Source organism: Bufo gargarizans, chromosome 3 (genome assembly GCF_014858855.1).
Source record: "Bufo gargarizans isolate SCDJY-AF-19 chromosome 3, ASM1485885v1, whole genome shotgun sequence".
NCBI lineage: Eukaryota > Metazoa > Chordata > Amphibia > Anura > Bufonidae > Bufo > Bufo gargarizans.
The window spans coordinates 312988918-313016440 of NC_058082.1; the positions used below are offsets into that span (position 1 = coordinate 312988918).

The 27523-nt window shown below is 46.8% G+C and overlaps 1 protein-coding gene across 1 annotated transcript; it reads left to right on the top strand.

Annotated features, from left to right (window-relative positions):
- Positions 1–1472: 1472 nt before the first annotated feature.
- Positions 1473–27249, top strand: RLF (RLF zinc finger). Its single transcript, XM_044286957.1, has 8 exons — positions 1473–1717; positions 6973–7127; positions 7790–7871; positions 9053–9188; positions 15531–15733; positions 19782–19918; positions 20684–20825; positions 23132–27249. The coding sequence occupies exons 1-8, from the start codon at positions 1538–1540 to the stop codon at positions 27194–27196; spliced, it is 5100 nt and encodes a 1699-aa protein (XP_044142892.1). The 5' UTR covers positions 1473–1537; the 3' UTR covers positions 27197–27249.
- The last annotated feature ends 274 nt before the right edge of the window (positions 27250–27523 follow it).

Here is a 27523-nt window from a genome sequence, read left to right on the forward strand (position 1 = left end):
CTATTTTGAAGGGGCACATAGCTAGGCATAACTAGGCATAACTACTGTGAAGGGGACACGTAGCTGGGCATAACTACTGTGAAGGGGACACGTAGCTGGGCATAACTACTGTGAAGGGGACACGTAGCTGGGCATAACTACTGTGAAGGGGACACGTAGCTGGGCATAACTACTGTGAAGGGGACACGTAGCTGGGCATAACTACTGTGAAGGGGACACGTAGCTGGGCATATTTATCCTTATATTTCCTTCATTTGTAGACAATACGAGGTCATGCTGTACAATTGCTGTCATATTCAGTTGCTTATAGTGTATTCTGATACCAATATGTCAGTAATATTGTATGTCTGTGATACTGTAAAGGGGGCACATAGCTGGGCATATTGTGAAGGGGGCACATAGCTGGGCATATTGTGAAGGGGGCACATAGCTGGGCATATTGTGAAGGGGGCACGTAGCTGGGCATATTGTGAAGGGGACACGTAGCTGGGCATATTGTGAAGGGGGCACGTAGCTGGGCATATTGTGAAGGGGGCACGTAGCTGGGCATATTGTGAAGGGGGCACGTAGCTGGGCATATTGTGAAGGGGGCACGTAGCTGGGCATATTGTGAAGGGGGCACATGGCTGGGCATATTGTGAAGGGGGCACATGGCTGGGCATATTGTGAAGGGGGCACATGGCTGGGCATATTGTGAAGGGGGCACATGGCTGGGCATATTGTGAAGGGGGCACATGGCTGGGCATATTGTGAAGGGGGCACATGGCTGGGCATATTGTGAAGGGGGCACATGGCTGGGCATATTGTGAAGGGGGCACATGGCTGGGCATATTGTGAAGGGGGCACATGGCTGGGCATATTGTGAAGGGGGCACATGGCTGGGCATATTGTGAAGGGGGCACATGGCTGGGCATATTGTGAAGGGGGCACATGGCTGGGCATATTGTGAAGGGGGCACATGGCTGGGCATAATTACTATGTAGGGGCATTAAGGGGACTGGGTGGGATTGGATGAGTATAGTTGGGATTTAGGTGGAGTTGGAGGCATGGCGTAGTATGGAAATATTTTCTGCACTGCGCATACCCGCACATATTGTCCTGTTGGGGCGGTATGCAGGTGTGTATGCATTGAGAAGTTTATAAAGGGCATTGTGCTGGCACTACTGGGGGCACTGGCCTGTGTTTGTAAGAGTGGGTTATGCAGGTCCTAAGTAACTGATCCAGCAGGTATGGACGCCTTGTACTAACAGGATGTGACTGCCTCCTCGGCCCTCTCTACTTCCCCGCCATTGCAGAACATGTGACCTAAAAGAAACAAACCAGCCTTGGAATGTCTTCACACCCATGTCAACAAACAAAATGGCCGCCACAGATGGGCGGCGCTACCGAGGTTTGGGGTCGCAACACTACGTAGCTAGAAATGGGCGTTCCCTACGCCGGTCTCCCTGGTGATGACGTCGTCCTACCCACGCCGAATCACGTGATGAGAGAGTGAGTGTGCGACAGTGTTGCCTACGCGCGGCAAAGGCGAGAGAAGATGGCGGACGGGAAGGGAGAGTCCCGAGCGGGGCTTAGTAACGGGGGGACGGTTCCCCCGGCTCCCTCCTCGCTGGAGCCTAGCCGCCTGCTAGAGACGCTGCAGGAGCTGGAGGACGGGCTGAGAGAGGAGGAGGTGTCGCTGCTGTCCTCCGCTGCTTACTGCAGGCGCCTGTGCGAGGTGAGTGGCGGGGACTGGGGGGGCTTGTTGCTGTGGAGCGGGCTGAGCCCCGAGGGGAGCGGCTCCGGCTTGTAGAGCCCGTGCCGTTTTATTTTGGTTGCTGACAGTGAGTGATGGGGGCGGGTTCTGTGGGAGGGTTGTTTTCAGCCCAGTCCCTCTCCTCAATTCATTCAGCCCCCGAAGCCCTGTCACAACAGAGCGGGTTACCGGGAGGAATGGCGGCCCGCTGCACCCACAATCCCTAGCGCATGAAATGAGGAAACTGGGCTACTGGTGCGTGCAGCGCTGCGTGATGGCCGTGCGGGGATCGCAGTCACAACTGTCACAGCGATTGTGCCACACAGGGTGATGAGCGCGGGAAGGGCTGGCATAGGTAACCTTTGATCGTCTCCCAACCTGCTGGCAGAGTGGCATGTTGAGATCTGTGCCAGGGCATTGTTAGATTAGGACTGCAGCTCCCCCGCCGGGCAGGTGGGGGATAGTAACTCCCGGAGGCGCTGTCAGCCAGGCTCCCAGGGACTTGTATGGAAAATGGACCTTTGCCAGGTCCCAGCGCTCATGTTTACCAGGGCACCGGAGAAGACTGGTGACAATGAGTGAGCCTATTACAAGCCGAGGCCATGCCATGTTGGCTCATATTTTACGCATATTTGACTTGTGACCCCTTACTAAACAGATCTTCAGAAGTGTGGTTGGTTGGGGCCCAGCTAATCATGGCACCCTGTTACCATGTATATAGAGCGCTGTGCTGTGTCCACTACTCTACCCAGTAGTCCCATAGTCACGCATGAGCGCTATTGCTTTATTCACGTGACTTGGAGGCCTCTATTCTTGCGGTTTGGGGGTCTCATCGCCCAGAACTCCAAATGATTTGTACATTTAGCAACTATCTTGGGTTTTTACACTTAGGAACAATTACAAAATGGTTATCAAAGTGTCTAAAACAAGAGAAAATGAAAGGGCTATTGCCACCTGAGACTACTGGCATATCTCTAGGAGATGCCATCAATGTCAGACACAAGTCTCACTCCTGAATGGGCCCCCCTAAGTGGACAAAGAGTGGCCATGCTCGCGAGGCAGCCCTCCATTCACTTTTATGGGAGTCCTGAAAATAGCGGTGAATGGTGGCCGTGCTTGCGCTGTGTGTGCTCTCCACTCTACAGTTCATATGCAGATGTATATCCTCTATGGTTACAAACCTTGGGTAGTCTCATCCTGAAGTCATATATTATTCTCCTTTATCAGCTTTGTGCTTCGTTTCTTTAGGGTAAGACTAGACACTGTTTATTTTGGGGGGCGGGGGGGGGGGGTCCTACAATCCATGGGGCACATTCCTCTGCGTAGGAAGCGCTGTAGAGCGGTCTGTTCTAGAAGTGCCAGTGTTGCACCTCTTCACCCCTGAGGATTGTAGGGGCACAATGGCTGGACAAGACACTAGCGCAGTAGGAGGATGCCCTTTAGTCAGATGCTTGGTTTGACACTGGATGACCTAGCTGCACACGTTCTAACATTTTTACATTTTGTGTCATCGCTTGGTATACATGGTCTGATGGGCACCAGAAGCTCTCCAGACCACGTAAAGAGCTGAGTGGGGGGATTAGGGTCAACCACTGGTGAAGATGTGCCGCTAGAAAATGTGAGTCCTGGGCAGGTGTGTGTATGTCTGGGTTCCTGACCAGTACAGCACGGCCTAGTTTTACGTCGGTGGCCAGGCGTAGCTGATGGATGGCATGTGGGCACAGTTGGTTTTCAGTTTTTGCTTCCTGCGTTGATCGGTGGAAATCATTGGCAAACAAAGCTGCACATAACGTGTTGGTTTTTCACGTGTATGTACCATCTGTAGAGCTGCTTTCTAAACTTCATAACCTAAGGGGTTTTCAGGCAGAATTTTGCCGCAGCTTGTACGATGGGTGCTGTGTAGTTTCCACAAAATCTTATTTTATCACAGAATTCTAGGGTTTTCATTACAATGTAAAAAAAAAATGCCCTACTGAGTTCACGCTATGTGAACATTACATTAGCGTGGGAGTGCTGCCATGTTTACATGCAGACACGCTCAGTTCAGTGGGTGCCAGTTGTTGTTGTTGTTGTGTGTTTTTTTGTTTTTTTTTAAAGAAAAAGCTTTGAAGCGGTCTTATTCTTTTGCAAGGTGGCGGGGCAGCTCAGAATGGTTCCTTGTGTAGGGAGGATACAGTTTTGCCACTGGCGCCATGTGTTGTACTGCAGATCTTCAGGCTAGACCCTTGTAATGAAATGGTTGAAGTGAGGCTATGTTCGCATTTACATTGGAGGCTCCATCTGTATTTTCTGGTAAGATGGTTGGCACTATGATGGAAAGCCGACAGAACTCATTATCTTAGGCACCGTCGGTGTCCGTCACGTGACTGATCTGGCGCTGCTTTTTTATGGCCCTATGAGTGAACAGAAAAATGGAAATATGCAGAAAAAGTTCAGCCATGCTTTTCTTCATCATTCACTTATGCGAACCTTCTAGTCCAAGTTGTTACGTTGAGAAATATCAACTTTGTACTTGTCTTATTCCGACACTGGTTTGATAAAACGTGCTTATCTAACCCCCCCCCCCCCTTCCTGCTCGGAGACCTCAAACTTTTTTGCTTTCATTTTTAACTGAAGTATGTTCCAGGACATGACTGCTGGCTAGGCCTGCAGCTAACGATTATTTGAATAATCGATTAGTTGCCGATTAATTTCTACGATTAATCGATTAATCGGAAAAAACGACAAAATTACCAAACAGAGAGGTTTATATGATCTTACTTGAAAAATTATGTTCAAAGGCCATATTAAAACAAATTGTGGACGACACTATTATGGGGGATCTGTGGACGACACTATTATGGGGGATCTGTGGACGACACTATTATAGGGGATCTGTGGACGGCGTAGTTATGGAGAGGGGGATCTGTGGACGGCGTAGTTATGGAGAGGGGGATATGTGCACTGTTATGGAGAGGGGGATCTGTGGACGGCGTAGTTATGGAGAGGGGGATATGTGCACTGTTATGGGCATAACAGTGCACAGATCCCTTTCCTCATAACAGTGCACAGACCCCCCTCCCCATAGCAGTGCCATAGACAGATCCTCCCCCCTCCCCATAGCAGTGCTATACACAGACACAGACCCCCCCCCATAGCAGTGCCATAGACAGATCCCCCCTCCCCCTAACAGCCCCGGCCCCGATGCTAGCATCTTTATTTTACCTTTTTACAATGACGCTCCCGCTCCTGTAACAGCCAGGCAGAGCGGACGGCGGCGTAACGTCACTCAATCACGTGACGCGCCTGCTCCGCCCACTTCATGAATGAAGGAGGCGGAGCAGGCGTGTCACGTGAGTGAGTGACGTTACGCCGCCGTCCGCTCTGCCTGGCTGTTACAGGAGCGGGAGCGTCATTGTAAAAAGGTAAAATAAAGATGCAGCGACCGCCCGCCCGAATAGCAACGAATCGGCGATTATTCGATAACTGGATTCGTCGACAACGAATCCAGTTATCGAATATAATCGATTACATCGATTAATCGTTGCAGCCCTACTGCTGGCCATTCGCATAAGGCTACTTTCACACTAGCGTTCGGGCGGATCCGTTCTGAACGGATCCGCTCATAATAATGCAGACGGAGGCTCCGTTCAGAACGGATCCGTCTGCATTAAAATGGCAAAAAAAAAAGCTAAGTGTGAAAATAGCCTCGGACGGATCCGTCCAGACTTTCAATGTAAAGTCAATGAGGGACGGATCCGCTTGAAGATTGAGCCACATTGTGTCATCTTCAAACGGATCCGTCCCCATTGACTTACATTGTAAGTCTGGATGGATCCGCACGGCCAGGCGGACACCCGAACGCTGCAAGCAGCGTTCAGCTGTCCGCCTGTCCGTGCGGAGGCGAGCGGAGGCTGAACGCCGCCAGACTGATGCAGTCTGAGCGGATCCGCTCCATTCAGACTGCATCAGGGCTGGACGGCTGCGTTCGGGTCCGCTCGTGAGCCCCTTCAAACGGAGCTCACGAGCGGACCGACGAACGCTAGTGTGAAAGTAGCCTTAGACTGTTGTCAGCCAAAAGCTAGCTCTCCTGCCCACATGCACGCTTGGCTCTGGCTTAGGCTACTTTCACACTAGCGTTCGTCGGTCCGCTCGTGAGCTCCGTTTGAAGGAGCTCACGAGCGGACCCGAACGCAGCCGTCCAGCCCTGATGCAGTCTGAATGGAGCGGATCCGCTCAGACTGCATCAGTCTGGCGGCGTTCAGCCTCCGCTCCGCTCGCCTCCGCACGGACAGGCGGACAGCTGAACGCTGCTTGCAGCGTTCGGGTGGCCGTGCGGAGGCGTGCGGATCCGTCCAGACTTACAATGTAAGTCAATGGGGACGGATCCGTTTGAAGATGCCACAATATGGCTCAATCTTCAGGCGGATCCGTCCTCCATTGACTTTACATTGAAAGTCTGGACGGATCCGTACGAGGCTATTTTCACACTTAGCTGTTATATGCTAAAAATAATGCAGACGGATCCGTTCTGAACGGAGCCTCCGTCTGCATTATTATGATCGGATCCGTTCAGAACGGATCTGATCGAACGCTAGTGTGAAAGTAGCCTTATCTCCCCTGAAAGCCGAAGGATCAGGCATGTTAGAATCCAGCAGCTCCCTCCTCCTCTCCCGGGCATCATCTGTTGGGGTGATCGGGAGGCCCCCATACACATTAGACGGTTGTCAGCCAAAAGCTAGCTCTCCTGCCCACATGCACGCTTGGCTCTGGCTTATCTCCCCTGAAAGCCGAAGGATCAGGCATGTTAGAATCCAGCAGCTCCCAGCTCCTCTCCCGGGCATCATCTGTTGGGGTGATCGGGAGGCCCCCATACACATTAGACGGTCAGCGCTAATTCCACTGAAATCTATTGCACAGCTTTACTTAGGCTACCTACATTTACTGTATCTAAGGTCCATGCCTACACAGAAGTGAAAGTACATACCTCTACAGTTACTCACAGTTGGGTAGTTTCCCCTCATTTTTATTGTACTCATTTCTTGTTCCAACTTAAAAAATAATAATAAAGTTTTCGTATCCCATATAGCAGGTTTGGCATCAGTTTAGCTTTCCTTTTTTATATCTTACGGTATCTCTCAACTATATGGCCCAGATGGTATGTGAACCTAGAAGGGTGCATTTGTGTGATGTAGATCTTTTATGCTTACGTTTTTTATTTTATTTGTAACACAATTTCTTCCTGTTCACCCATTTAGGTCTTACTGAAGTGCGCTGAAGATCATACAGCCTCTGAAAATCTCATACTTTACACAGATGTGTACGGCACTGCTCTGAGAAGTTTTGCAAATGCACGGCCGTACCTGACCACGGAGTGTGAAGACGTTTTACTGCTCATTGAAAGGCTTGTACTGTAAGTGAAGCATTGTACATGTACTACGTAACCCTTTTCCCTGTACGCCATTTTCCATTTTTGTAAACCATTTTTCATTTCCGGGTTCTAGTTGTTAATGAAAGTGCTGTTTGTTTAAAGGGAACCTGTCATTCCCCTTTATGCTGCCCATGCTAAAGGCAGTGTAAAGTAGAGACAGGTGAGTAGATTTCAGCAGTCTATCATTTATAAGTTAAAAGTAAGTGGTTGCTGAGAACCAGCATCACAATCATTGCAGACTGGGCCTGGAAAAGAGTCACATCCACCTGAGAAGAGTCCTGGTTATTCATGAATCCCTGCCCACCTGCTGATGACAGTCTCCTACCTAGTTATCTCCCTTTCTCTCTAGGAGAGAACTGCCAATCATCAGCAGATGGACGGGAGAGCAGGAGATTATGTATAACCAGGACTCTTCTCAGGTAGATTTGACTCTTTCCAAGGCCTGGGCCGCAATGATTATGATGCTGGGTCTCAGCTACCACTTACGTTTAGCTCATGAGTGACACACCGCTGACATCAGCATTTCTGTCACTATTTTATGCTGATCTCACGGTGGGCAGTATAAAGTTGATGACAGGTTCCCTTTAAGGCGCGTGATTTTGTAGCTGTGTGTCACCTTATCATATTATCCTATTGTTCCACAGGAGCTGTTTTGAAGTAATTCTTTCTATGACTGAAGATGACCTTTCATGTGATTTTGGGTTGAGATTTAAAAAGTCTGTCATGGTAAGTTGACTTTGTATTGTGGTATTGTGTATTATTTGAAATGGCTGGCAGCAACCCATCCTACAATGTGAATAGGACTTGTTTCCTTGAGCTGCACGGAAGGGTTGTGGGATCTTGCTTCGTTACATTGCGCTCCAATGCCTGCGATATAGTGATGAGCCTTCTCGTCAGGCTGCTCAGCCTGATGGCATATTGCACACAGGATGTCATCATTACTTTCTATTGTAGAGCAGGAACTGTGCTCTGCCATAGATATTAATGATGCTATCCTGTTCTAAATGCTTTTCAGGCCGCTCAGTCATGACTGCATATTAGCTATGAAATATGGGCCTTTTCTTTTATATAAATATTGATATGATTGATATTTCCTGTACAGTGGGAGATATGGAGGCACATTTATCAAAACTGGTGTAAAGTAGAACTGGCTTAGTTGCCCATAGCAACCCATCAGATTTCACATTTTATTTTTCACAGCTCCTATGGAAAATGAAAGGTGGCATCTGATTGGTTGCTATGTTCAACTAAGCCAGTTCTACTTTACACCAGTTTTTATAAATGTGTTCCCATGGTCTTTAGAAATCAGGTCAGGAGTGAAAGCGGCAGAAACCTTGCTTTCATGTTAAAAGGGTTTTGTCAGTTCAGTATGTAGATAAAATAAATACCAGGCACTTCCTAATGTATTGTTGTTACCCATATTGCTTCCTTTGCTGGCTTGATTAATTTTTCTATAACAGTATACACTGCTGGTTTCCATGGTTACGACACCCCTAAAATCCATCATCAGTGGTTGTGCTTGCACTCTATAGGAGAAAGTGCCATCCTATGCACTGTCCCAGTCACCAGAGAGGCCAGCATTTTTTCCTATAATGTGCAAGCAGCAGTACCACTGCTGGATTGCAGGCTGGTCGTAACCATGGAAACGAGCGGTGTATATAATGTGATGGAAAAATGAGTCCAGTCAGCAAAGGAAGCAATATGGAGAATCACAATACATTAGTAACTGCATTGTATTAACCTTCTCTACATGAAGATAAATGTTTTGCCACTTTTCAGTGATGTATCTTCCTTCATATAGCAGCTGTATGGGTTGAATGTAATAATGACCAATGTTATGTTTTGCACTTTTGTTTTTGGGAATTTGTTACTAAGAATGTGTTTGTTTTGTTTTTATCATTTGTAAGGATTCCCAAGACATATTATTGGAGTTTGGACATAGCAATTTGCAGTTGCTGGTTGATAACATCAAGCATGGGGGTGCATGGAAAAACCCAGTTCTTGTTAAAGTTCTGTCTCGGCAGACAGCAGAGCCTGAAGAAGGTGAGAATGCCAAGTAGGGTTTTACTTTTGATCATTTCACAGGGAATTTTCTGCTCTTTTAAAGCGTATTCTGAGCCTAAGCATTCAGTGCTGCTGATTATAAACATGGTATAAAGATGGCCTCTACTGATATAATTGTAGTTTGCCCATGGGGAGCTCACCAAATGTGTTGCATCTTGTAAATTCAAGTGAATGCGTAATTTCTCGCCCAGTTTCCTTGGGGGACACAGAAGACCTTGGGTATAGCTCATCTCCATAGGAGGCGTGACACTAAGTGAAAACTGTTAAGCCCCTCCTCCACAGCTATACCCTCAGCCTGGAGAGAGAGACTGCCAGTTTTTGCTTAGTGTCCAAGGAGGCAAGACACTCCCTGCTACTGCAGGGCTGATTCTCCTTGTTTAAATTTTGATTTTTACTTTTTTCTTTTCTTTTTGTTCCAGATCATCAGGGACAACAGAGTCGCACTAGACCTCTCTGTTTCTCCCGGGGTCGAGCTGCGCCAGTGCCGGTCATCCGCACTGCTGCCTCCCCCACAGAAGGCAAGGTGGACCAGGGCAGCCCAGCTCCCCTGTATCCCGCCAGCGCAAGGGTCGCCCGCACGCCAAGCCCCTCTTCCAGCGTCCTGCCACTACGGTGCCAGTAGCTGAAGGGGCGACCCTGCTGGAATGGACCGAGGGTGAAGACGGCTATGGTGAGAGATTGGCTTCTCCAGCCCTACGACCCCCCCCTTTCCACCACCACCACCACCCGGTCTCCTGCGTGCCTAACCCCCCCCCCCCCCCCCCATGGCCCATACTGTGCCTCTCTGAACAGCTTTCATAGCTGTGATGGTGAATGCCTTGCCTCTGATGGCAGAGGTCATGAGTTCGAATCCCTGGACAAACCTTAACCCTTCCACTGCTGGATCTAGGCTGGCCCCTGGGGTGCCGCAGGGCGGCAATCTGCTCCCTGCTCCCCCCCTCCCCCTCCTGGCCCCATAGGACATGCAGCTGCTGTCCCCCTTTATCTTTTGATGTCCCGCCGGTATATGATACTACGCGGGCACCCGATCTCGGGGTCCCCCCATCTCCTTACCGGAGCGTTGCTCAGGGCCTGGGGCCCGCTCCTGACAGACCTCGCCTCCGGCCGGCATGGACATTCCGGTGCGGCCGGGCGCCGCAATGACCTGCTGGGCCGCCATCGGGCCTGCGGGGCCGCAATTCCGGCACTCCATTTGGGCCCGACTCTTCCGGCCTGCGGGGTGGGCTCCCGCGGCCGGTTTAATGCGCCGCTCCGCCTCAGTCCCGGCGGTATATAATACTATGCGGCCCCGGTCGGCCGGGCGCCGCACAAATTTAGGCCCCGGCTTTACGGCCTACTAGGCCGCGAAAGTCTGGCCTTTGTTGGAGGGGGCGGGTACTTCTCCAGGCGCGAATTCTTCCCGCCTGGGGCTTCCTCCGCCCCCAGTGGATCGCAGCGCCGGCCCCCAGGCCGGCTCCCTGTTAACCCTTTGGGTGCAGGCCGGCTCCCAATGGGCCTGTATGGTTGGCCACCCCTTTTTTTCTCTTGCATCAAGAGAATCTGTGCCCTATATGGTGGTTCCCCTTTAGCCTCAGAGAGGCTGTTTTAAATAAAAAAAATAAAAAAAAAAAAAAAAAAATATGAAATAATAATGAATAAACAGATGTCTAACAGATTCTTGTGGGCTGCGCAGGACGCTGCAGCCTCATCGCAGTAGTGCTGCCTGTCTGCATGCCCCCCTTCCATAGGCAGCATGGTTTCGCGCTCCCAGCCTGCGTCGCTGCCAGGTGCATTTCCCCTTTTAGGCGGTTTCTTGCCCTCTCCCGGGATGCAGCGCGGGCCAAGTGCATGCGGTCAGTTCTGTAGGCAGCATTCGTCACCCTCTCCAGGTATGGTGCCTGCCATGGGCATGACCCCCCCCCTCCCAGGCGGGATACTGCACTCTCCCTGGCTGCGGGCTGGCCCTGTGTATGACCTTCTTAGGCGCGGTGCTGGCCATGTGCACGACCCCCTTCCATAGGCGGAACGCTGCACTCTCACTGGATTCGCTGCCAGCCGTGTGCGTGACCCCCTTCCATAGGCGGAATACTGCACTCTCACCGGATACGGTGCTGGCCATGTGCACGTCCCCCTTCCATAGGCGGAACGCTGCACTCTCACTGGATTCGCTGCCAGCCGTGTGCGTGACCCCCTTCCATAGGCGGAATACTGCACTCTCACCGGATACGGTGCTGGCCATGTGCACGTCCCCCTTCCATAGGCGGAACGCAGCACTCTCACTGGATTCGCTGCCGGCCGTGTGCGTGACCAACTTCCATAGGCGGAATACTGCACCCTCACCGGATACGGTACTGGCCATGTGCACGTCCCCCTTCCATTGGCGGAACGCAGCACTCTCGCTGGATTCGCGGTCGACCATGTGCGTGACCCCCTTCCATTGGCGGAACGCTATACTCTCACTGGATTTGTTGCCGATCATGTGCATGTCCCCCTTTTATTAGGCGGAAATCTGCACTCTCACCGGATGCGGTACTGGCCAGGTGCACGACACGCTTCCATAGGCGGAACGCTGCACTTTCACTGGATTTGCGGCTGGCCATAGGCATGACCCCCTTCCATAGGTGGTATGCTGCACTCTCATTGGATTCGCTGCCGGCCTTGGGCACGCCTCCTTCCCTCAGGCGGCATGCATACACTCCCTCTGTCTGTGGTTGTTCTCTCGCCGGTGCGTTGCTGGCCATGTGCATGAACCCCTTCCATGGCGGGGTGCTTGCACTCTCGCTGGATCCGCTGTCAGCCATGTGCATGGCCCCTCTTCCGTGGGCGGTGTACGCACTCTCACTGGATTCGCATTCGCTGCCGGCCATGGGCATGCCTCCCTTCCTCAGGCGACATACACACATTCTCACTGACTGTGTTTGTCTCTCGCCAGTACGTTGCTGGTTATGTGCATGACTCCCGTACATGGCAGGGTGCTCTCACTCTCCCTGGATGAGATGCTGGCCATGTGCATGACGCCCGCTGCACGTGCAAGCGGGCGTCATGTTTACACATCGCACCAGCGCCGTACATGGGTGGAACGCTTGCACTCCCATTGGATTCGGTGCTGGCCTTGTGTGTGACCACCCCTCATTCCATGGGCGGACCTTTGCACGCTCATGAGATTCACGGCTGTCCTTGTACGTGCTGTGCTGGACTTGTACATGTCCCCTTCATTGGCGGAGTGGTTGCACTCTCACAAAGTTCGGTGTTGGGGGAATTATTGCACGCTCTCTTAATGCTAGGATAACCCTGTGCATGTCCCCCTTTCACTAGGTGGACCTCCTGCGCTCCTGCAGGATTGTATGGTATGTCCTATGTCTCTGGAGTAGGTACGGCCTTAGGCGTCACCCCCTTTTGGGGTGGGCCTTTGCACTCTTGCCGACTGCAGTTTGCCAGGTACATTTCCCCTCTTTCGGGGCGGACTGCTTACGTTCCATCGCGTGCCATGCTAGGCTTATGCATAACTCCCTTTCAGGTTGCACTTTGCACTTCCATAGATGCTGGGGCACTCTGTGGCTGGCCCTCTTCTCTGAGTGTCTTTTTTGCAGGGAGCGGCCGTTCTTGTGCGTTGTTTGGGCCGTTTCTGCCTTCTCCTCCCGTAGGTGGGTTGGCCTTCTCACTGCTTACGGGGCTGCTCGTACGTATGCTTCCCCTCCTTCCTGCGACATCCCTTTGTTCTCTTGGGTTACTTGCCGCAAGCCTTGCACTCGTCTCTACAGAGATCGTTCTGTCCACCTGACCCGGAGGGCTCTGTGCTCTCTACTGCACCGAGCTGGGTGGTACTCATTCATTTCGTTGGCCCTTCCTCCCGGGAAGTGTTCGTGGTTCCTAGATGCGTGCTGTTGTCTGCAGCGCCCCTCGGATTCTTCGTTGGCTCTGGCGGGACTATGGTTCCTTCGCCTATTACCATTTCCTCCTCTTCGGATGCAGTGTGGTATGAGTCCTTCCTCTTGGCGCCCTCTACGCTTCGGTCTGATCTGCTACCAGGTTCGGGCCACTCTTCTCGGGTAGATCACCCAACTTCTCTTGGATGCTCTATTACCCAGGTCCGGAGGACTTCCACCTTGGGTTCTTCAGGGTATTTGCCTTCTGCGAGGCGGTGAACCTGGCGTCTCACAGTGTAGCAGGGTTCTGCTTTTGGGCTGTCCTATGACTTCCCTGCTGCCCACTCCTCCTTTCGGTTGGGGGGTGTGATGCCGGCCTCTGTCTCGACTACCTTGTCTCGCCGGCTCTGTTTGGCTCCCCGTTCGGTACAGATCACGCCGATGTGGCTTCTGCCCGGCCAGGCTTCAGAGGCTGTTCCTTCACTGTCCTCCCCTCTGGGGGGAGCATGGTTGTTCATGTGGATGGTTCTGGTGTTCCTTTGGTCTCGTACTGTCTCCCTTGTTCACACTGGCTGTATTTGCTGTGTGCCTCTTGCTGGGTCTACCGCGTTCTGTCCTCCCGCTGGGTGCAGATTGCGTTTTCCATTCTAGGCTATGGTCCTGCTGTAGACTTACCTTCTTGGTAACTTGGGGGGACTGCCCTTCGGTCCAGATTGTCCTGTCTTGTCCTGGCATCTGGCGGATGCTGGGCGGACCCTTCGGTTCCCTTCCGTCTGTCCTTCTGCTCCCCCACTCCGGGTGGATACGGGACAACGTTGCTCGGAGGCCGACGGGACCAGTTTTTGCCGACCCTTCTGCCCGTGTTACTGGTCTGCGCCTGGTCACATTGGGTTTTTATCCGCTTGCCCAGGTGACTCCAGCGGGCTCGCTACTGTTCGCTCCTGGCTGTGTTTCGTCCAGGATCTGTCGTTGGACTTAGGGTTTTTTGTCTGGGTGTCGGTGGGTAGCTGGGCATTCCCCACTCTGCCCTTCTCCCCCCCATGGTTCTGTCTTTCTCCAGTCCGGCCTGGACCTGGGACTGGGACTCCTTTGCTTGAAGTGTCAAGTGTCGGCGCTGTCCTTCCTCTTCCAGCGTTCCCCGGCCCTCGGGGCATGTCCAGACCTTCTTCCTCGGAGTGGCTCTTTGGTTCCTCTGTACTGTACTCTCGGCGCTCCAATCTTGTCCTTGGAGCCGTTACAGGAGTTCTCTCTACCCCTTCTGTCCTGTACGGTTGTGTTCCGTATCAGTCGTGTCTCTGACGGGTGCCGGAATGGCCCCTTTTTTTGTTACGAGCTTTGTCTTTTCCAGGACAGGGCTGTTCTGCATCCCGTTTCTTCCTTCCTTCCTTCCTTCTGAAGGTGGTGTTTGCCTTTCGCTTCAACACCTCACCTATTTGGACGTTGTTTGGGCCTTGCCGTTTTTACTTGGAGATCTCCGACTCTTGCAGTCGTTCGGCCTCTTGGGTTTCCAGGAGGGCTGTGCATAGGGTTGACAGACTCCAGGGTGGTTTTCCTCCGCTTGATCAGATTGGCTATTGCTGAGGTTACCGCACCAAGGGCAGGATTCTGTCTTTGGTGTCACCGTTCCTTTCACCAGAGCGGTCGGTGCCTCCTGGGCCGGAGGCATTGGGCTTCGGCCGTGCATTTGGGCACGGCGGCCACAGGTCTGCCTTGCACGCCTTACTGAGTTCTACAGGGTGCATACTCTGACTTTGGCAGATGCTGCCTTACCCCGCCTGGGTTTACAGGCGGCGGTTCATTGATGCCTTTCGGGTGCTTCACCTTGGTGCTGTGGTCCCTCCCCCTTTTGGACTGCTTTTGAACGTCCCAAGGTCTTCTGTGTCCCCCAAGGAAACTGGGCGAGAAAACGAGATTTTTGTATAACTTACCAGTAAAATCTCTTTCTCGCTCTTTCCTTGGGGGACACAGCACCCACCCATTCATTGTTTTTTCTCTGTACGTTTTCCAAGTTTTTGTTACCCGTTGGGTAGTTGGCTTGTTGGTTCCTTGTTGGACTTTGCCTTTTCTCACTGCTTGGACACGCAACTGGCAGTCTCTCTCTCCAGGCTGAGGGTATAGCTGTGGAGGAGGGGCTTAACAGTTTTCACTTAGTGTCACGCCTCCTATGGAGATGAGCTATACCCAAGGTCTTCTGTGTCCCCCAAGGAAAGAGCGAGAAAGAGATTTTACTGGTAAGTTATACAAAAATCTCGTTTTTAAATGGTAATGTAGTTACACTTCGTGTCCTCTATTTGCCTAAGGTGAAAGGAACCAGAGATTATAGGGTTAAGAGTATAAGCAGTAGGTATGAATGGCATAATTTTTTTTTTTTTTTCCCCCAGAATATACCGTATTTCCTCAGATATGAAGTATTTGTCTTCATTTGATGCTGATTTTTTATATTTAAACTTCCATGATATTTTTCTCTCCGCACCAGTTTGTAATTGGATATCGCAAGAAGGCCCCTGTTTTCTACAGATGCGCATTAAGCATTTAATGAAGACAAACTGCATAGAGCAAGCAATGCTCCTATCAAGAATTGCCTCTGAAACGGCCGAGACTTCAAGCAATTTCTTTTTCCGTCAGTCCTTTATCACATGCCTGTGTACAATGCTGCCAAATGAAGAAGCTTTTAAAGAGGTAAGTGGAAGGCTTCATAAGGGAATTTATTTCATCAAGAGTTAACTGTGATAAACGATTTTTGCAACCGCCTTTTGGCAGCCCTCGAATAGTTTTCAGCGAGTGTATGCCAAAAGATGGTGTTCTAATATTCACTTGGACAAGGAAAGATGTCTGCCTATACCTAACAACACTTGAACATTTAGTTGTGAAGTCTAGTAGTGAGGGGACAAGCAAGAGTAACGGGCCCACTTTTACCATTGTGCCTGCTCCTGCATTCTGATGTAATATGTTTTAGACATACTTTCTTCATAAATAAGCCAAGAAGATTAATCCACTATGTCTTTTGCACAAAAGTTTGTTGCCATCCAACAGGTAGTATAAAGTTGTACTAGACATTTAAAGGTGCTCAAAATCTATCATGTAGCTTGAGTTGCTGTGAGTTGTCAGATCTTTACTCTGCACGAGTGATGCTCACCCTGCGGCCCTCCAGCTGTTGTAAAACTACAACTTCCATCATGCTTGGCTGTAGACTGATAGCTGTAGGCTTTCTGGGCATGCTGGGAGTTGTAGTTTTGCAACAGTTGGAGGGCCGCAGGTTCGGCATCCCTGGTCTACACTAGTATTAGGTGTGAATGGTTATCTGCAGATGGCTTTGTAAAGGTGACTTTCTGGTTCTTAAAAGTGGAATTCCAGCTTAAGTTTGACCCCTTAACACACAATGCCGTACATGTACGGCATTAACTTTGAGGGAATGCATGGAGTGAACTCGCACACTGAGTTCACTGCATACATGGCGAGCTTTGGTTGTGTCCAGTATCACAATGATGCCGACTCTGGTCTTTGAACCCATCAGATGTCACTGTCAATAGTGACCGCAGCATCGGTGGGGTTAGAGAGGCTCCTTTTGTCCTGCAATCAAAGCCCCTGCTGCAAAATCAAGGGGGTTCGATTTGGTTTCCATGATTGGCATGGGGCCTTTTGAAGGTTCCCAGGCCTGTCATGGCTAGGTGCCGCGTCTAAGGTCCCCTTTTACACGAGGGAGAATTCTGCGCTGGTGTAATGCGTGAGGTGAACGCATTGCACCTGCACTGAATCCGGACCCATTCACTAAAATGGGGCTGTGTACATGAGCGGTGATTTTTCACGCATCACTTGTGCGTTGCGCTGAAAATCGCAGCAAGCTCTATATTGTGCGTTTTTCACGCAACGTAGGCCCCATAGAAGTGAATGGGGCTGCGTGAAAATCGCAAGCAAGTGCGCATGCGGTGCAATTTTTCACGCATGGTTGCTAGGAGACATCGGGGTGGGGACCTGATCATTATTTTCGCTTATAACATGGTTATAAGGGAAAATAAAAATAATAGCATTCTTAATACAGAATGCTTGGTAAAATGTCCATTGAGGGGTTAAAAATAATAAAAAAATTAACGCGCCCCATCCACTCGGTCGCGTAGCGGATCTCCTCTTCTTCTTTCTACTTTCTTCAGGACCTGGCTAAAAGGACCTTTGATGATGTCCCTGCGCTCATCACATGGTCCATCACAATTTTTTGGTCACCTTGTCCCCCAAAACATTTTGAATAAAAAGTGATCAGTCATATGTACCCCAAAATGGTATCAATGAAAAAGCAAGCCCCCATAAAGCTCTTTAGACAGTAATATAAAAAAAATTGGGTGTCAGACAATGTCAATTCAAATAATTATTAAAAGGTTTTTATATTTTAAAAGAAGTAAAACATAATATAAACTATGCAATTTTGGTGTTGCCATAATGCTACTAACTTGCAGAATAAGGATGTCTTGTAATTTTTTTTTGTGCAGTGACCTCCCTAATATTAAATCCCCAAAAACCTTGTCAAATTTTTTTTTTTTTTTTCACACGACCGGGAACTTTTTGCCTGCTTTCCAATACAAGATATTGTAAATTAAATGTTGCCATTAAAAACAAATATGTACGGCAAAAAAAAGAAGCCCCGTATGGCTGTGAATTAATTTTGTAAGATAAAAAGGAAAACGAAAGCAAAAATTGGCAAGCTCACTAAGAAGTTAAACACTATGGACACATTTCGGCTTTTTTTTTTTTTTTTTTTTAATATTGGTACATTTTACTCATTTGGGACTAAATAACTTCAGTTGGTCTTTATTGAATACTTTCCACAGCTTTCACTTTAAGTGCATTTGAAGTGAGCTCTCCGATTCAGAGAACTGCTTTGTCAGCTGGATCTCTAGCCCTTATCTCTGAACGTTTGACAGCTCATAAATAAGCTAAATTCTTATCAAACTGATGGTCAGGTTTCATTATGCAGTTTTGGAAGGCAAAACTAGGCGTGAATTCACTACTGATTTTTGCTTCCGAAACTGCGTGCAGAGGCCTGACCATGTTATACTGGTTTAGCTGTAATGAGTGTTTGAGCTGCCAGGATTTTAAAGATAAGATGTACAGATCCAGCTGACACAACAGTTCTCAGACAGAACCTGCTAATAATTAAAGACCAATTGAAAAATGATTGTTAGCTCCAAATGAGTAGAATACAATCATAAAAAAAAATAGCTCCCAAAGGTTTCCAAAGCCAGTACCCCATTTGTGATGCTTACCTGCTTGTTATCAACATTGGTTCTGGCTGCTATTTAACTTTGCTCTATTTGGACACAGCAGGTATTTATGGTAGTGCAACTTGGTCATCATATAATGCACTTTGTGGTGTTTTGAGGTAGTCTGAAGTCCTGTTGTATCAGTGGCTTGGGCTGCTTCTCTTTTCATCCTTTTACACTGAAGCACCATATTTTCAGACTGGCTGCTGTCTACACAAGCTCTTCAGGAAGTCCTGCATAGAGAGCTGGTTTCACTTAAGATATGAGACCAGGATCTAAATTAGTAGTGAGGAAGTGAATGACTCGCTTCTAGGGCAGAGCAGGTAACTGAAATAACAGACATAGGCAAGATGAGGTCGGTTAGTGAGTCTGCTTTTTGGATTAGATTATATTTCAATTAAAGTGGTTGTCTGAGTTATGTAAAAAAAAAAAAAAATCTGATCGACCAATATATACCATCATAGGATCTCAATAGCGGGGAAAATGCTTCAGTTTTGCCCCCATTCATTGTCAATGGGGACAAAATGGAATGCGTTCCATTTCGTTTGGTTGCGTCCACATCGCGGACAGCATAACGCTGAAAGCAGCGTTTTTCTGTCCGATGTGGTGCAGAGCAAGACGTCAGAGAAAACGGATCTGTCTTCATTGACTTACACTGTGTGTCAGGATAGATCCGTTTTCTCTGACTTAATAGTTAAAGATAATACAACCGGATCCGTTCACAACAGAGGCAGAAGGTTCTATTATCGAGACGGAAGCTTTTTTTTGCTGATCCATGACGGATCCACCAAAAACTGCTGGTGTGAAAGTAGCGTAACTTATTTGTTTTTCAAGTTCTGTTGGAAATGTGTTCTGTCTTGTCTTAGCTTTGCAGGATCTTCCTGATGACAGGCTACTTTCACACTGGCGTTTTGGCTTTCCATTTGTGAGATCCGTCATGGGCTCTCACAAGCGGTCCAAAGAGGATCAGTTTTGCCCTAATGTATTCTGAATGGAAAAGGATCTTCTCAGAATGCATCAGTTTGCCATCGTTCAGTCTCCATTACACTCTGGAGGCGGACACCAAAACGCTGCCTTTCCGCCTGACGATGCGGAGGCAAACGGATCCGTCCTGACACACAATGTAAGTCAATGGGGACAGATCCATTTTCTCTGACACAATCTGGCACAATAGAAAATGGATCAGTCTCCCATTGACTTTTAATGCAGTTCATGACGGATCCGTCTTGGCTATGTTACAGATAATACAAACGGATCTGTTCATGATGGATGGATGCGAGTGTGAAAGTAGTCTTAGTGTATTGAAGTGAAAAATCTTTTCTTCCTTAGCTATGCACAGGCAGTTTTTAGATTCTCACTTTGTGTGGAATTGTGTGGCTTATCATGGGTTCGAATAGTCGATGTTCACCAGTTTCTTACCATATCGGACATTTACAACAAAATATGTGATCAGTTTGTGTTTTTTTTTCATACAGATTTCAAAAATGGATGGAAAAGATGTTTTGGATACAATCTGTAATATGGAATCTGAAGGACAAGTTAATGCTGCATTTATTCTATGTACCACTTACCTTACACAGCAGCTACAAAATGAAGAAACGTCATTTTCCTGGTGAGCGGTCCCTGTCACCGTTTTTGTCCTAACTGCAATCTTTGCTATGTGAAACACACCTCAGTTGGCATTGTTGATCCATGATAATTTACAGCTCCTCCCATGACATTTTTTCTCAACCAAAGAATTGTATTTACTGGACAATTGGGGAAAGGAATAAGAGTCCTTAAAGGGTTCTAGTGGCATTTTGATATTGATGGCCTATCTTCAGGATAGGTCATAAATATAAGATTAGCAGGGTCTGACTGCTGGCACCATCACTGATTAGCTGTATAAAGAGGCTGTGGTGCTCCGTGACCGCTTAGGCCTTTCTAGGCCATGTGACAACAAGTGAATGGGGCTGGGCTACAATATAAAGCACAGTCGCTATCAAATGGATGGCGCTGTGCTTGGTAAGTTCCGAAGAGGCTCACTGGAGCTCTGTTGAGCATTGCAGCTTCCTGAAACAGCTGATCAGCGGGGGTGCCATGAGTCGGACCCCTGGCCATCTCATGTTGATAACTTATCCCGAGGATACGCCATCAATATAAAAATCCCGGAGAACCCCTTTAATATTTGACATTTTTTATTAAAGATGCGAGCAAGCAGTATGTCAGGAATTGTATTGAAATTTTTGCCGCATCAGCCCACAAAACTTCAGAGCACCATAGCAAGTGTAATGGAATTGGTTTTCTTTGCAAATATTGCTAGGTCCTGACGTCAATTTAAGTGAGTTACAAGTTTGTGTGTGTGTTTTGTGTATACTAATATATATCTATATTTCAGGGAGCTGACTTTGTTTTGGAGTAAACTGCAGCGAAGAATTGATCCATCTCTGAATACTTTTCTTGAACGGTGTAGGCAGTTTGGTGCAATTGCCAAAACGTGCCAGCACTTATTCTTCCTTGTAAAAGTTGTACATACAGAGGTGAGTGGCAAATGATCATTCAAGCAAAACAATGCCCATGTGGCACAGGCTGTATGTACACTAGTGTTTGTAAACTTTACACTGTGCATGCATTCTTTGTACTGGGCAGTTTTCACCATCCTGGGGCCCCTGACTTCTGAGTATAATAAGGTAGGGGTAAACTGGGTAGACCCTTGTTAAATGGGTTTCTAGCCTTTACTAAGTGACGGCCAGTCTTTGATAGGTCATCACTTAGTAAAGACTGTAAAATGCCTTTAAAGGTTTATTCAATTTTAAGTGTCCCCCACAATGCATGGGCCCTTCCTATAGATCATACTTGCTTTGCTCATTTTGATCTGCGCAATGGGGCGATGCAGCGGCGGCCATGCAGCGATCCAGAGTGACATGGGTGCCGCGGAGCGGGGCAAGTATGATCTATGGGGGGGGTAATTTTTGAGAATTTGATAACCCCTTTAAGTCTGAGGTTGTGATGCATTGTCTAGCTAAATGCAGAAGCCAAAGCTGCAGCCAATCACTTTTTGATGCACTGCTGAGGCCAGTGATTGCCTGAAACTGTTGTGTTGTCAGTGTGAATCACTGATGGCAAGCTGGCATAGATGACGGTTGATGAGCAACTTGTGCAGTCTCCTAGAGAAGGTTTGTAAATAGAATTTTAGTACCAAATGAGTGAGATCACTAGAATAGGTAATCCATTGTTTGACCTGAGTTTGTTTTTGTGTGAATAACTTAAAGGGATCCGGTCATCACATATTTGCTTATGCAGCAATTGAAATGTTGCTTCTTGACACATAACGGTGTTTTAAACCTATTAATTACAACTGTCCATAAAGCTTCTTTTTTTTTTTCCAGACATTAAACCTTTTCATTGGGCCAGTGACTCCAGGTCCTGCACTGAGCTCAGGACGGGCCCAATTTTTAAGTTTTATTTCTGGAAGACTGCTTTATGGACCGTTTTAATAAAAATAGGTTTAAGAACCTTGTAATGTGCCTTCAACATTTGCTTCATGGGCAAAATGTGACAACTCTGTTCTCTTTTAAAGGGGTTGTGCCGCCATTAAATATTATGTTGAAAAACTAGTGCAAATGATCATTCCTCATGGGCTGCGGCAGACTGCAATTTTGTCCATGAAGCTGCCTATCGTTATCTCAATTGTGTGGCTAGCTTTACACGCTGTGGCCACCTGCTGTGCATGGGAACTGCAGTACAGGTTCATTCAAATAAATGGGGCCAGGGGTAGCACTGTGAAAGGAAAAAACAAGGAATAGCACTCTGCCACTTTCATTCTCAGGATCAGGGTCTCAGAGGTTTGGACCCTCATAATCATGGCATAATCTAAACTGGGAATACCCTTTTAATTTAAGGCTATGCATACCTTCAGGAACAATTTTTTATTTAATTTTTTTATGATTGCGTTTTACTCATTTGGGCTTAAAGGTTATGTACACCTTCAGGGCACTTTGTAATGACTGCATTTTAGGCTGAAAATATATATATTTTTTTTAATCGCACAAATATTCAGCAGCTTTGTCATAAAGGGTTAACGTTTGCCTAGTTGTGATAATTGTACTTTCACTTTGTGCTGGTCATCTAATAGCCCTTTTATGTCTAAATTACTAATAGCTAAAAAATGCTTATTTAAAGGAGTATTTCAGTTGGTACAAGTTATCCTCTATTCCCCCTCTATTATCACGAGAGCGGTGGATCTGTACCCCCTGCAGCTCTCCTAAAATGACCGGGGCAGCCGCTCCATTCATTTCTATGGGCGTTCCAGAGATAGCTGAGCGCTGTACTCTGCTTTTACCAGAACTCCCATAGAAATTAATGTAGTGACCAGCCTCTCCAGTTATTTCAGGAGAGCTGCAGGGAGTACGAGGCCTCTGTTCTCATTATAGGTGGGAGTCCCAGCAGTAGGATCCCCACTCATCTTTCTTGATGCCACAGTCTTATCAGTAACATAAGAATTGAGCTATGATTTTATATAAGATCAGAGATAAGATGAACATACAGAGCATGCTACAAGAGAATCTCACGGCTGTATAGAGAAAGGGACCCAAAATTTGTAATAAATACGAGTTGAAAAAATTATTTTTAGATAAAAATGAGTACAATGCAATAATACAAAAAATGCCCCTAAAGGTGTCCATAGCCTTTAAAGTATATTCCACCTAAAGGGCTATTCCCATCATACACACAAGACTGGAATATCCCTTTAATCATTTGCTTTGTTTTCACTGGCACAATCCAGTAAGTGACAAGTGTTCAGAAATAAAAGTATTGAAACTAATCAACTCCTTTTGTCTTTCAGGCCGGAGATGATGGGGTTCCCATTTCCATCATGTTATGTATACGAGCACTTCAGATCACATCACCTGAGACGGATGCAACCAAGTCTTCCGTGTGCAAAACTATAGCATGCCTCTTACCAGACGATTTGGAGGTTAAACGGGCCTGTCAACTCACAGAATTCTTATTTGAACCAACATCTGAAGGCTTAAATGTATTAGAAGAGCTGTTTCTTCAACCTGATCAAAAACATGTTGAAGAATCAAGCGTTATTTCCAACTCCCTTCGCTGTGAACTCTTGCTTGCACTAAAAAGTCATTGGTCGTTCGATCCTGAATTCTGGGCCTGGAAAACCTTAAAAAGACATTGCCTTAAACTTCTTGGTATTGAAGTTTCAGACTCTGAGGATGACCACTATGGAGACCCCTCTGTGAACGAGCCTGATATCATAAATGGCTCCTTGGACAACTTTGATCTACTGTTGGAACAAAAAGAGCCACAGGAAAATGCTTCCTTTGAAACAGAGAGTGTTAAAGTGAAAAAGCCAATTGGCTCGTCTGAACGATCTAAACGATGGCAACAGTATAAATTTGTATGTCTCCTATGTAAAAGAGAAGTAATTGAGGCAAGGATTCTTCACCATGCTAGAATGCACTTTGAAGATGGAATCTATACATGCCCCGTGTGTGTGAAAAAGTTTAGAAAGAAGGAAGTGTTTGTTCCTCACGTAATGGAGCACATGAAGATGCCCATGAGACATCGCCCTAAAAAGAAAAATGAAACCTTTGAAGTTAAGTTGGATGTTAAATGTAAAGCCCCAACAGCCCCAACACCCCTAACAGCCCTAACAGATTACATCACTTTTAGGACAATACAAGATAAAAATCTGCAAGACAGAGATGTCTATCCATGTCCTGGAACTGGATGCTCCAAAGTTTTCAAGCAGTTTAAGTATTTGAGTATACACCTAAAAACGGAAGACCATAACAATGATGAAAATGTAAAGCATTACTTGGACTTGAAAAATCTGAGAGAGAAGTGTGCTTTTTGTCGGAGACACTTTATCTCGAGTTTTCACTTACAACAACACATGAACCTTCACCTTGGACCTCTGCCATTTATGTGCATATCTATAGACTGCAATGAGAAATTTAAAACTATTAATGAACTGCTTCACCACAAACAAATCCATGTGGACCCGCAGTATAAATGTGAACTAGAAGGATGCCACCTGGTGTTCGGTGACTTGGGACTGCTTTACCATCATGAAGCTCAACATTTTCGAGAAGCTGCATACACGTGCACTTTTCCCTCCTGCAAAAAGTTTTATTACTGCAGATCTGAACTGCAGAGTCACATTGCTACACATGTTGCTTGCTCTGGTGATGGCCTTGAAAATAGGACTGATATATTTAAAGACCTTAGAAATGCAAACAAAAGGCCATTTAGCTCAGATTGCAATTACGTACATTTTCCTTCAGATAAAAGGTTGGCATCGGGTACAGGAAAAGATTCTCCACCTGAAGAGCACGAGGATAAAAAGTTAAAATATTCAAGTAATGCAGAAATATGTGTATATCATGGATTAAATTCAGACTGCACTTGCAAAAAGCAGAACAATGGGCAAGTTGGTGGTGAGAAACTTAATAAGCCCATGGTCAAGCGTAAGAGTGGCTCTGAGAATCTTCTCAACCTTTTAACTAGAAGTGAAAGCCCGTGCAGTACATCTGTTAAAGAGGAGCAAGAGAAAACAAAAGAAGTGTCAGAAACATTGTATAACCTTACAGACCCCGAGACTCATAGCGGGCATGAAGAAATTCCTTCATCCGATAGCTGTCAAAGTTCTGCTACTTCTGAGGACTCTTTGTATGAACTTCTCACAAGTTTGAAACAGCTGAATCTTGCAGCATCAAATTCCACCATATCAGGCGCTTCTCCCCAAGGTCACGAAATGGTAGCCAGTTGTTCTAACAATTTTTCAAGGACTCAAAAAGGCAAAACCCCGGAGCAAGAGAAGGGATTAAACCAGTATTTATCTCGCTTATCAGCCAAACCGTTTGCTTGTGAGCTTATAGGTTGCAGATCTGCTTTTGTTACAAAAACTGCTCTATTATTACATTACTGTAAAAAACATCAGTATACCAAGGAAAACGCTCTAAAGTTTAGCATGTTCCAAAAGAAATATTCTCCTTTTGAGTGCCATATCTGCCAGAGACATTTTACGAGACGAACCCTACTTCGAATTCATTATAAAAAGGAACATCAAATAAGCAAAGAAAAAACAAAAAGGTCAGGTCCTGGGAAGCTTAATAACAAGCTTAAAAGCCATATTCTAAGTCAAAGACGTGAAATGTGCTGGAAAAAATTCCACGTAAGTGAATCTAGCAGTAGTGTGAAGAGAATATCTTCACCCCAGGACGATATTAATTCTGAGACATTTGGTGATTCGTCTGATGAAACGGATGCTGCTAATGTGATTGGCGCACCAAGAGAAGACGATTTTGCAGCAGAAGGAAGAGGCAGCAGGCGAGTGGTAGCTCAAGGGAAGTTGTGCTACATTTTAAATAAGTATCACAAGCCTTTTCACTGTATTCACGAATCATGCAATTCTTCTTTTACCAGTCAGCAGGGCTTAGTCCGCCATTATCAGCTTGTACATCAATATACCAGGGAGTCTTTATGTTTGGAAAAAGAAAAGGCGCAAAAGAAAGAAAATGACAAATGCAGAAAGATATGTACTTGTAAATACAAAGAATGTCGAAAAAGTTTTACATGTCCTCAAGCCCTGGCTAAACATTACAAAGAATTTCATGAACAGGGGGACAGTGATGAGCAGGAATTTGCTGACTTTGAGGCTGAAAACCACTTAAAAAGCGAGACACAGGAAAGTGACATCAGTGAAAGCGAGGAGTCTGAGATTTACTGTGATGTAGAAGGCTGCACTGCCGTCTTTCGACATCATACGAATTACACCAAACATGTTTGGTCCCGCCACAGAAAGTACAAACTGTATGAAATCAGGCGGAAGCGGAAAAAAAAGGAGGAGGAATTAGATGAAACTTATGGTGAACCAAAACGTTGCAATCGTTTGATTTATAAGAAGAAGAAAAAGAAGATAAAGCGTAGAAATCGGGACTCAAAAGGCGAGAAGGTTTACTATAAGTCCAGAGACGAAGCATTGCAAATGTGTGCCCAAAATATTAAATTTACACAGTTTCCATGTATGCTTCATGGCTGCTCATCGGTAGTAAAACTAGAAAGTAGCATTGTACGACATTACAAACTCACGCATACCCTGAGCGCTACATATGTTAGCGATCATCTTTCAGAGTTGGTATATTGTGTGAAGAACCTTCCAAAGGGAAAACAGCAGTCCGTTTCAGGTGAGGAGGAACCTAGTCCTAGATTGACTTTGCGCAGTGATAATCACAGCGCTGCCAATGGACAGCATGAGTCTTTGAGGAACTCAAACGGTGATCTAAGAAGAAATGGTCCCGTGGAAATATCAAATTTTAAGGAGTCTGACATTAGACGTTTCCATAAACCTGAAGACAGATTTGTCAATTCTAACGAAAAAGAAAATGTATCTTGTACAGGTTTTGAAACGGGCCGCAAAATGGAAAGCAAAGGAAGTTCTCTGCGGCAGCCTGTAGGGTCTGTCGCCCTCTCCCCTAGAAAAGACAATCGGCAAGAACAAATACAGATAGCAATTGGACTTAAGAACTTTAAGCCAATGGGGTTTGAATCCTCTTTCCTCAAGTTTTTGCAGGAGAGTAAAGAGACAGATGATGAATTTGAGGATGAAGAATTTGAGTGGGAGTTCCCACAAAAGCGATCCTGTAAAGATCGAAATTACCAACAAATATGCCTGTCCCTGGGCGAGAGTGCAGCATCCGAACTCACTTTACAAAATTTAAGAACTATGTTGGACAAAGCTTTGTCAGACTGTGGTGACCTGGCGTTAAAACAACTCCACCAGCTTTACCAAAGGCCTGTGGTTGTTCTGGAGCGCTCGAACTTTACATCACCTCTATTAGATCTGTTTTCCAATAAAAAAACTGATAAACTGTATGTGGGGATTTCATGATGTTTACCTTCCCCCACCCCCCTAAAATATTGCCAGTATTAATTTTGAGAGAACCAACACGAGTGACACAGAAGGATTTTGTTAATAAGAGTTGTACCATATAGACATTTTGTGCAATTAGATGTAACATTTCATGAATGTATTTATCTGTGTTCACAATTTGGTTGATCTTCCCAGCAGTTTAATGTACTTGGTGCTAGGACATCAATATAACGGGGCTTCCTTTGACAGTAAATGCATGGATTGTCTTGGAGTTTTGGGGTGTTACAGGATTTCATACTTGAATGAAAATGCACTTAAGTGTGCACTGTGTAATATATTGTACAC

Bases quoted from the DNA above. Each gene is read 5' to 3' on its own strand.
- RLF (XM_044286957.1), top strand. From the start codon at position 1,538: ATGGCGGACGGGAAGGGAGAGTCCCGAGCGGGGCTTAGTAACGGGGGG. The intron at 1,718-6,972 runs GTGAGTGGCGGG...TCACCCATTTAG, and splicing joins ACTGCAGGCGCCTGTGCGAG to GTCTTACTGAAGTGCGCTGA. The intron at 7,128-7,789 runs GTAAGTGAAGCA...ATTGTTCCACAG, and splicing joins CTCATTGAAAGGCTTGTACT to GAGCTGTTTTGAAGTAATTC.